This window comes from Papaver somniferum, chromosome 3 (assembly GCF_003573695.1).
Source record: "Papaver somniferum cultivar HN1 chromosome 3, ASM357369v1, whole genome shotgun sequence".
NCBI classification, from domain to species: Eukaryota; Viridiplantae; Streptophyta; class Magnoliopsida; order Ranunculales; family Papaveraceae; genus Papaver; species Papaver somniferum.
The window spans coordinates 198693387-198704729 of NC_039360.1; the positions used below are offsets into that span (position 1 = coordinate 198693387).

The 11343-nt window shown below is 36.4% G+C and overlaps 1 protein-coding gene across 1 annotated transcript; it reads right to left on the minus strand.

The window, feature by feature from the left end:
- Positions 1 to 3824: 3824 nt before the first annotated feature.
- LOC113358396 (F-box protein At5g52880-like) lies at positions 3825 to 8400 on the minus strand. Its single transcript, XM_026601949.1, has 6 exons — positions 8026 to 8400; positions 7504 to 7658; positions 6798 to 6894; positions 5970 to 6166; positions 5191 to 5336; positions 3825 to 4283 (listed from the first exon to the last, which is right to left on the minus strand). Exons 1-6 carry the CDS (start codon positions 8208 to 8210, stop codon positions 4131 to 4133), a joined length of 933 nt encoding a protein of 310 aa, XP_026457734.1. The 5' UTR covers positions 8211 to 8400; the 3' UTR covers positions 3825 to 4130.
- Positions 8401 to 11343: the final 2943 nt, after the last annotated feature.

An 11343-nucleotide genomic window follows, 5' to 3' on the forward strand; every position in this document is an offset into this window, starting at 1 on the left:
GGGTGAGTACAGTGAATTTGGTCCATTCATTGTCCACCGCAAGTGCTTTATATATTAGTTTTGATTGTGGTGACGCTATCTAAAAGGGTTTGTTTACCAAATCTTAATTTTTGAATGCAGACCCATCAAGTACCAATATCAGTGTCTCACCAAGAAATTAGCCGACTAAGTAGCTAGGAGCTATGGTATTAACAATACATGCAGGTCCAGTCACAAGTTTGAGTTAGCTCTCTACATTGTTTAGTTAGCTCATCAAGGAAACCTAATTGCGATTGCGAAAATCTGCAGCTAATATTGATTTGATTTTTACTTTCAGAATGGTACTTGATTCAGTCACTGCAGGGATACAATCAGTTTTTCATGTCGTATGATGTCTAGAATTACAGCATGGTTATGGAGTCCATGCAGCGTTGAGATTATTTCCGCAATGAATATCGTCTTTGCTAATTTTGCATACCGATTGTCGGGCCTCCCTAATTTGATGTATCTATAAATTCTGACAACAAGGTTATGCATGAGCTGGATCTGTTTTTTTGAGAGAAACTGACAACAGATGGAGGATGAGTTGAGAGCTCAGTTCAAATTTGAAATGTCTCAATGCAGAATAACTACATTGCCTCTCATCTTAAGGTATTATGTTTACTTTTAATTTTTGTTGGTTAAAATCCTGCCTCCTCTAAGTTCAGAATTTATTGAATGGTTGTGTTTTCAACAGGAGCACCAAGAAATGCTACTTACTGAGCCTAAGAAGAAATACTACTTCTGCAGAAAAACCCTCTTACAAAGAAGCTGGCACCAAGGTGAGATGGCCAGCGTTTAGTCAACTATGTTCTATCGACCATGCATCTTTGCAGCTTCATCATAGCCTTGCTGTTACAACAGCTGCGACGTAACATAACTACAATTAGTCAGTACGTCTTTGTTTAATTTGTTGCCCTTGGGGCCTTTATGATTGCACAAATACATACTAACCCAATTTATTTATGATTTTCACGAGAAGCTCCACATTGCCTCACCAAATCAGCCTTCTCCATGAACCTGGAAGACAAACTATTTCCCTTGGATGTGAGTATACTGTTGTCAATAAACATTGATTGAAGCTCATGGCTCTACATTTATATAATTATGAATATATCTCATATAGGTGTGACACCCTTCCAGTACTTAAAAGGAAGAACTCTAATTCAGTGTTATGGTGAATTCATGCGTTCTTCTTGATGCAGTGTGTTAATTGTGTATTTAACTGATTTTTTATAATTTTGTTTCTTAACCATTCTTATATTTTCTAATCTAGCTCTACTGAGTAATTTTACCTGCAACCAACTCCAATCATTATTTTTACGTTGCCATTTACATATGTTTGTATTTCTTGGTGGAATCGTGGGAAGAGCTTTGTTTTAATAAACAGAATACGGTCAGGGAAGTCTCTTAGATACCTAAAAGTGACGACGAAAAGCATTACAACCTCAAAAGAGTAGATGTTGGCTGGAAAAGGAGACTTTTTAATAAAAAACATTGGTAATTTTAGTTTTCCCTTTCCACTTAACCTGACTTAATTTGGTTTTCTTTCCTGTCTGCTCGAGAGATACCTAAATAACTTTTTTTTTGTGCGCATGAAACAAGATTACTTCCACAGATAACTTGGGTGCCTTTGAACACTACACGAGACAGTTTCTGCTGGAATTGAGGTTTCTGCCTTTGAAGTCAAGTCTGAGCAAGATTGTTGCCTTAAAGAACTTGGCTTCACAATGTATCACAACACGACACACACCAGATGAAGAACATAGTGGTTTCTACTGAAATTTAGGTTTCATCCTTTAAAGACAAGGCTAAACAGCATGACACATGAAAGGTAAAAACCTTTACTTGCATCTATTCGTTTGTATGGTTTTTGCAAGATCTGTCCAGGTGATACTTATGGAATTCAACATCAAATTCATTGAGACATGATAAAGTTCACTTAAATGATTCGCAATCCTCGTTCATTGTACTTGAAGGTTTAGCTATATATTCTAAAGATATTGCCTAATCCTATTTAGTAAGTTAACGACTACATGTGGCACTATATCTATAAAGAAAAATCATGTACTAATTGGGTTTGAACTACGGTCTAAAGTCTTGATCCATATGATGTTTTGGGCTGAAAATACTGACTATTAGCATTCTGAAACATGTATGCTAGCTCACTGTTATTCCACTTCTCCTGTATAGTGCATATATGCACATAATACATGTCTGTGAGTTCCTCATCTAACTGTCTAACAACTCCATTTTTTTAGTATGAACAAAAAATGATCAAATGGTAACTAACTGTCTAGATTTGGTAGTTGGTATGTGCTAAATCTACGTATAAAATTTTAAAAGCTTTCTTTCAAGTAAATCATCTGGATGAGCATTTATATGCAATGTACTGTTATGTTCAATTTCATATTTGTGCAGTAAAATTGTAGGCTGACGTGGGCAATGATTCCAGGTGGAAAGAGCCTTCATCATCACTTAGTACCACTTTTGCAATCATAAGTTAGTTGTTTTTTTTGTTGCTAAGAGATTGAGATTCCATCATCACTCCTGATTGACCGTGTTGGTAGTCTACTTTATATTTTAGTTGATTTTGATGGACTGTAGTGTGAAAATGTATTACATATCTCTGTGACTTTGTAAAATATATTTACTCTTTTGCATCCCCCTATTCTCAAACAAGTTATATATCAATGGACCTAAGAGGGTTCAAGTCACTAACTCAATTCTAACTCAAGTGGCGGGTATATACGTTGAGATCTATGGACGGAGATTAAAAAAAAAAAAAAAAAATCCTTTTTTGTTCTCTTTTCTGTGATTTCATTTTCTTTGCTGCCAATGCTATGTTGTGAGTAATCATAACCTATTACTTACATGTTATGCAAATGCTGCTTCTATATATTAGTTAACTGGATGGCTGTTTTGCAAATGCTTTTGACCGGGTGTCCTTGACTACAAGCATAACCTCATATGTTTTGAAAATGCGTCGGGATGGGGGAGAGGCGAAACCGAACCACACCAAATCAAAAATTTTAAATGATGGGCAAGGCTGCATCGAGATAGGGGCGAGGCGAAGCCGAGCCACACCAAATCAAAAATCAAAAGCGACGGGGCGAGGCTTAGCCGAGCCAAACCCAAATCACAGAATCGCGACGGGGCGAGGCTTTGCCGAGCCAAACCAAGTCAAAAATACATCGTGATGGGACGAGGCGAAGCCACATCACACCAAACAAAAAATATGGTTAAAAGAAAGAAAAAAATGATGGGGACGCGGCGAGGCGAGGCCACACCAAATCAAATCAAATCAAATCAGGACGGGGCACGGCGGGCGCGGCGAAGCCGAACTTTACCAAATATCGGGACTGGGCAAGGCGAAGCCCAGCTTTACCAAATCACATAGAGACGGGGCGAGGCGAAGCCGAGCTTTACCAAATCAAAAAATGGTTCAAAGAAAAAGATGTCCGATACGTAACACAGGCGTACAATAATTTTTAATATGGTTTGAACCATTACTCTTATGGTTGGTTAATATTATAGTTGTAGATTGAATTTGTAAACCAAGTTTACAAAACCGCCCCGGCATAGCATGGGCACAAAATCTAGTTTCAAAATAAAACACCACAAAACCAAGTATATTTTTCAGTAAGAAAACAAATACATTTTACAAGCTGTGCTATTCTCCTCTCTTTTCCACCTCTTTATTTATCTCTCTACAATCTAAATCCACATTTAGGGAATGGTGAATCCCACATGTACTGAATGTGAATCTAAATCAATGTGTGGTTTAGATTGTAAAGGGGTGAATAGGGAGTTGAATAACCTAAATTAATCTTACTTAAAAACAATACGGTACGTTCACCCCACGTGTAGTGAGAAAATAATTAGATACACATGGAACTATTAACTGGGACTCTAACACACTGTTCAAAATGTAAATGAAATACAACAGAACTGCCAAGGAGCACCTTCCTTTGCCAAAGATGTTCATTCCTTCATGGGGATATTTACAAATTACAAAGACAGTATAAGAATATCTTCCATCTGAAAAAATATGTAGTGAAATAACCCAGTGCAGACTACTTCCATTGAAATAGTAAAACACCTTAGCATATTCAGCCATCAAAGCTCTTCTTCCTGGAGCTTCCTATATGTTTCCGGTATTTCTGGTAGGCCCATAGCTTTGATACAGAATCTCCATCTGAATCATTTTCACTATCTGAAGATGAACATGTTGATAAAGAGTCCTTGAGCAGATACTCGACAACCTAGGAGACCATTAGTTTTTTCTATCAGAATTTAGCCATTTATACAGAATCAGATCAAATATAATCAAGATATGCTAAGCATTCTAAAAGACACTGCCCAAAATATTAGAAAACTTCCTAATGAGCTAAACATTGCAACTTGCACTTTGCCCACCAACAAACAAATAGACCATTCAAATGTTACAAATTTTCACACCCTGGTTACCATTCATCATACACACCTGATACAAACTAAAATCAAATCTGATATTGCAATCTGCAACATTTTTCTTCATGCGGATCATGCCAATTTTCAGCAAAGCACTATCCAGATCTCTAAACAGTAATATCCTTTAACGTGTCTTAGATATGTCCCGTAAACAACCAAACACACTAAGGGCCAAAAACCAAACATGGCCATATTGTCGAAACTTGGTCCAGATTAAACTAGTTTAGTTAGTTCCAATTATGAAATGAATACACGTGTCAACTCGCTTAAGTACGGAGGCAAAGAAAAAAGATAGTCCCTGCTGTACACTATCATGAAAAATGTCACGAGAAGCTTAGTACCCCCGTTGGGGAAGGATCTGATTCTGAGCAAAGCTTCTAGTAAGTCTCAACATAAAAGTGCTGACGGCTTCTCAGTACTTCTCTCTGTTGATGAGATTTTCCACATTCTTTGTCATTTTTGTACCGAGTATTACAAGAAGTATGATTAGGTTATATGGATGGACAAAGCCTACTAGAAGGCATCCCATCATATCTAGAAAGCTACTAACTGTCCATAAAAAGGCAACACAGCAGTAGTAGCACAAAACCAGGACAAGATTTCACTTTCACGTTCATTACTTTTTCTCTATTTTTTTCCTGAATCTTGTTGAGATGCACATAGAAGTCTCTTACAGAATACAACATATCATGGTCTTACCTGCGGTGACGATATCAGCTTCGTTTGCTGTCCTTCAAGTATTACTGCATGGTGCACGTTGGTACACTTCATATTACTAAGCCAAACTATTGACTTACAATGCCCACAATATCCCCTATTTGACAAGATCTTTGAAGGAAATTTTTCTGCAAAAAATATTAGATTAGAACATGGCATTAAAATTAGATAAAAAGGCTATTCCATAAAAACACTAGCAGAGCCTCATAGGCATTTATTGCAGAAACCCAACATTGGTCTCAACAGTTATGTCTTTGGGGAGAAAAAAAGACAATGTATCATGTAAAAGTGAACAATCTCATAATACAGTTATGACAATACTAAAATAATAGAAGTCTTTGAGATCGAGTAGCTATAACTTTGGGCAGGTAACATAACTATTGTCTGTAACACAACACGACGTTCTAGGTTACCTAACATGACTAACATCTTTTTCTTTCTACGGTGACTTCGCTAAATCTTGTTTTGGTGATTTAATTTTAAACATGATTTAACTGAAAAATTAATAGGAGCCGTAGTCCCCATATTTCTAGTATTTTCATCAGGTTCAGCTGCATGAATTATTAGCTTCAGAATAGGCATGACTTACATAGTTACGGTAAAATAGTATATTAATATCGATAATTTTCTCGAGAAAATGGGAAGCTACTGCTTCTACTAAAGAAAATAACCAAATGAGGCAATAGCTTGGTTGCCAACTTGATCACCTATGTATCCGGCATACTTTTGAAAGCACAGATAGGGAACACCTAAAAACATACCTACATATGATATTTTAAAGGCTTTTTTCCAGTCATAAACAGTTTTCAGGCAATCGCTTGCTTCCATCTTATATGAAGCCGTACTCCAGTCCACTGCCAGTTTACCAATCTGCTTACTGTGATCATCTGAACTCCTAAAGTAAGTAGCATATTGTAACTTCCAGAGATGGTTCTCATTTGCTGCAAAGCTCCAAGACCTTTCAGAGAATTCAGCAAGCTAATCAATGAACATAGATATACACGTCTGGCCATCATATAGTATACCGGCCAGCAATGCCTTTTTCTAATATGATTCTATGGCCACATTGTTTTTAGCTTCCAAACAAACAAAAAATAAAAATAAGAGACGCCAGTGGGTGTGAAAGAGAGACTACAGTAACAATACAGGAGTGTTTTTTGGGTGAGGAGACTCTTCACCAAGGACAGGAAAGTATATTATTCTAAAACTTCAACCCTCATTTCCCCCCACCTAATATATTTAGTGCCACCAATTATCTACTTGGTGAAAGAGCTTTTGATCACTTCTATATGGTCTCTAAGACAAGGGCATGTGACAAAATAGTTACTATGTATATACAGGGCAATGAACAGATGATGAGATGTAACAAATAGAAAAAATTAACACATCGACATGAACCCATCTAAAAATGATCTATCCTTACCAACAATCAGTTTGTTCTACAATTTAACACTGTACACACAGTTGTTGGAATTTTATTCCAAAATAGGTGCAAACATGAGTTAAACTCCAACTGCTCTGTAACCAACATGCTCGGTGGTACAGCCATATTTACTGCAAACTGCAGATATAGTAGGACGAAGACTTACCAACAAACTAAACCAACGGTAACCAAAGATTGCATATCCAGGAAACTGAAGAGATGGATTAGAACATCTTGGGGTAGTTGTGCTGATTCTGCTGAACCTGTAAGACATGAGAATCAGAGGTTGAATATTTGCCCAGCTAAATTATTCAGCATGAAGGGAATCAAATAATTTCTTTGAGGATCCTGTAACCCAGAAGGTTAAGAAAGGTTTTCTTTTTGCAAATAGAATTTTTCCAAGCAAATTAACTACATATACAGAAAATTATTTTCTGTGCATAGCCATTATTCCGCTAATATCTTAAACTACGACAGCCTCATGCTCAGGTCTACTGTACACGTAACTGTGTGTGTGTTTATGGCAAATAAGATGGCATGTATTCTTTCATCTCTTACAATAATACCTAGCTTAGACTTGGTATAACTGTTAGTCGATTGGTTCAAACTCCTTACCACTCTGACCAGAACTACCTTCATGAACTCTGCAATCCTAGAGCGTGGTTAAAAGAGGTTAAAAGACGTGAATTTGACCCAGGAAAAAAGTTAAGGATTAGATTGGTATGGTAGAATATGCATTCTGTTTTTCTCTCTCTCTCATCCAATGGGTGTTTTTATCAGTTTAACAGTGTGATTTAAAAATAATCTACATTATACGAAGGGGATGCCCGAAAAATAAATAAATAGAATGGCATCTAAAATTGAAGTAGTACCTTCTTCATTCTTTTGACCTTTACAACGTCTTTTATATTCAACTACAGCATGCTTGAACTCTGCAACTGCCGAAGTTCTCTTCTGTTTGGGCAACACTGCCTCTGCTGCTTGTAATAGGAGATTAGCTGCTACCTTTCCCCTACATGTATGCACCCTAAAGCATCCCAAATACCACAAACAAAGTGAATAGAACATATACACGACAATACATCTAAAATAAAGATATAGTTGCACATCTGATCGCCTTTGATCCAACAATGGTTTAAATCAAGAAAAAAATAACTCCCATTGATTGATTTCTACATTGTAGCTCCCAGATCAATGGGAGTTTGGGATAAGGGCATTTTGTTGCCCGATCAACATAATTGAGTACAAAACTGTAAGCCTGATCAACATAATCTAGGGTTCATTCCTCTCAAACTCAGACCAGACTCAGACAATATGGATAAAAAAAAAAGTAATGTTAATAAGATAAAACAATATTATAACAAAAATGGGGGAATATTTGAGATATTACTCACTGGGGGAGGAGTCGAATAGCAGAAAGAGTGTCCTCAAAGATGATCGATTGGATATTCTTTGAAACCTTGGCGTAAACACCTCTTAAGATAAAGCTAAGCTCGTTGCAGACTGATGGGTAATCATAAACCCTGGATAAAGATTCTCTCAATCTTAATTTTTGGTATCTCTCTAAAGTGTCCGACATTTAGGGTTTTGAAATTAACGCTATCTCAGAGATTTGCGATTTTTCCTCTAGGTTAATAGGAACTAGGAAGGTTAATATCCTCTCTTTACTCTGTTGGAAAATTTGAAGTTTTTTCTGTTTAGAATACGTGCAACGAAGAAACAACTCTAAACCTCATTGCTCGGAGAATGGGGTTCCATTGCCTGTGCTACATGTTCGAAAACGATTAATAAAAAAATAATTTTTTAAAGTTTTAATAAAAAATTATAATTTATTGTTTTATTTTGTGAATGAAACTTTTTAGTCCCACATCGTGGAGTTTCCAAATTTTAGTAGTTTTAAGAAACTATATAAAGCTTTTAGTCCCACATCGGGGAGTTTTTCTTCTTAAGTTGTATTTGTCAATTATATAAAGAAATTCACTACTTTTGTAAAATCTATGGGAAAGGGGTTGCTCTATATTTTAGAGGGACCCCTAAGGGAAAATATTTTATAGCGGTTTTTAAGCATTCGCGATATTCCTAACGGTTTTTTCGGAGTTGCCAAGCTCAAGTTGAGCATCTACTACATATGCTAGTAGTAGGTGTATTAGGGTGTTTTATCCTGGAGATATCCGTCCTGTGAGGGCTATAGCATCACTCTTGAGTGTAGCCGGGCGCTAATGTCTTAAGGACAGCGTGTTGAACACGTGACTCACTCTATTTTCCAAAGTTTTGCCTTGTTGCTGTTGCGGAGATACGGGGAGCTTGTTCGTTTCGTCAAAGCAATCACTTCCATTATAAAGGAGCTAAGTATCAATAACTTTTGCTTATTTGATTTTTCTTTGTTTTTGATTATTGCACCCAACAATCTTAAGACATTATTTGTAATAATCGAAAACGATTGATTGGTTTGTGAATCATGGATGTTAATTGTGGAGTGAAAAAACAAAAACGAATTTCTGGTCAGCTGTAGAGTTTCAATTTTATCTTTTAATCTAGAAGGAATTTCGATGAACCCTTTTGACACAACGTAGTAGACATCCTGATAGTTACCCGCGTAAAATTTCAGAATTTTTGGAGTTGTAAAAGTATTTTTTGATATTTTACAAAACAGAAAAACGTTTCTGAAAAATTCTGACGAGCAGAAAATTGTTGTTAACTAAATTAATTTTTGTGGGGTAACCATGAGTTTTTTGAAACGCTGATTCAAACGAAGTTTGTATATATAGATGTTATCTTCAAAACTCATATTTTACTTTCTGATTTGGAATTGTGATTTGTGAATAAAGGTGTCATCTCCGAGGGACATGGCTAATAGCCGCATGTGGTTGGAAACAAATCTTCCAAAGATGGCAAAGGTGAGAACATCGAACGCAACTCTAAGCATGGTCTTCATGATAAAGGTATATTTCGTAAACCTGAATCCGGAATTACTTTAGTTAAGGGTGAGTGTTATGTTTGTAAAATTTCTGGCCACGCGGCAGTAAATTGTAGACAACATAAAAACCTTAATAAGTAGAAAGTTAATGCTAATTTAGTTGAAACAAACTAGAACGAGTTTGGTGGCATGATGTCGGAAGTTATTTTAATAACCAATGTGAGAGACCAGTAGGTGGACTCTGGAGCCACCAAGAATGTTTGTTGAAACAGAGACCTGTTCACCTCCTATCATAGGATAGGGGATGTCGAGAAACTCTTATTGAGTAACTCATATGCAATAGAGGTTGCATAAAAGGAAAAGGTCGAGCAGAAGCTCATATCTGTAATATTCTCACATTGAATGAAGTTTTCATGTTCCGAGCATATGCGAAAATCTTGTATCTTGTTCTGTTGTAGATGGAAAAATATTTAAGATCTTAATTGAATCTGGAAAACTTGTTGTAACTAGGCAGTGATTTTTTAAGCAAGAGTTATAGGACTTTGGGTCTATATAAGCTTAACGGAAAAACTGATGATGTGAACGTAGTTGATTCTTGTGATATCTTTGTGTGATTGATTGTTTTACGTGGTAGACTTGGAACCGTAAACTTATAAGTCAATGCTTAACTGGCTAGCATAGGCTTCGTACCCAAATTTAGTTTGGATTTTGAACACAAAAGTGAAATCTGTGAAGAATCAAAATATGCTATAAAATCTTTTAGCACAAATGTTCAGAGTAATTCTAAGCCTTTAGAATTAATTCAGTTAGGCCTAGTTGACATGAGTTCAACCCAAAACCACTGTGGTAAAAGATGGTTATAACTTCCGTAGATGATTGTACGAGGTACTATCTTGTATACTTGCTTAGGATAAGGATGACGCCTTAGAAGCCTTAAGATGTATAAACTTGAAGTTGGAAACCAATTAGAAGCCTTGAACATAACAACCGTATCCTTAAGGAGATGATAATTTCCATGTTGATTAGTTCAGGATTACCTGCGGCCTTGTGGGGGGAGGCAGTCCTCTTAACTAGTATATCCTGAATAAAGTACCCTTTTAAGATCAATGCAGATGAAACTCCATATGGTTTATGGAACGGTAGATGACCTTCTTATGAATGTGTCAAAGTGTGGGGGCGTTTGACTAAGATTGTAATTCCTCTTCCTAAAAGAACTAGATTGAAACCAAAAATGTTGATTGTGTTTTCGTATAGGGTATATTGAGTATACTTCTACAAATAGATTTTTGGTTGTGTGTTCTGATTTTTTCTGACATTGGTGTGAATATTATTACGGAATCTAGGGATGCTGAGTTCTTTGAACATGTTTATTCTAAACCTGTACCTCATTAGAGATGTGTTGTTGATCCCCTAGATTTATCTTCAAATAGTCAGAACTTATTTTAAAGGAAGATGAAGTTGATGTTGAGCCTAAGAGAAGTAAAATAATTAGACTTGAGACTTCTTATGAAACCGACTTCATAACATGCCTAGCTTAGTCTGAGCCACAGACTTGTAAAGAAGCCTTAATATCTACTGAAACCCCATTCTGGTAAGAAGCTTCATTTAGTGAAATGGACTCAGTCCGTTGGAACCAGACTTGGGAGCTTCTAGTTTACCTCCAGGTTGTAAGACCATGGGATGTAAATGAGTCTTTAAGAGGAAACGATAGGTAGATGAAACTGTGGAAAAATATTAAGCTAAGTTGGTAGCTAAAGGCTATAAACTAAAAGAAGGTGTAGATTTCCTTGATTCT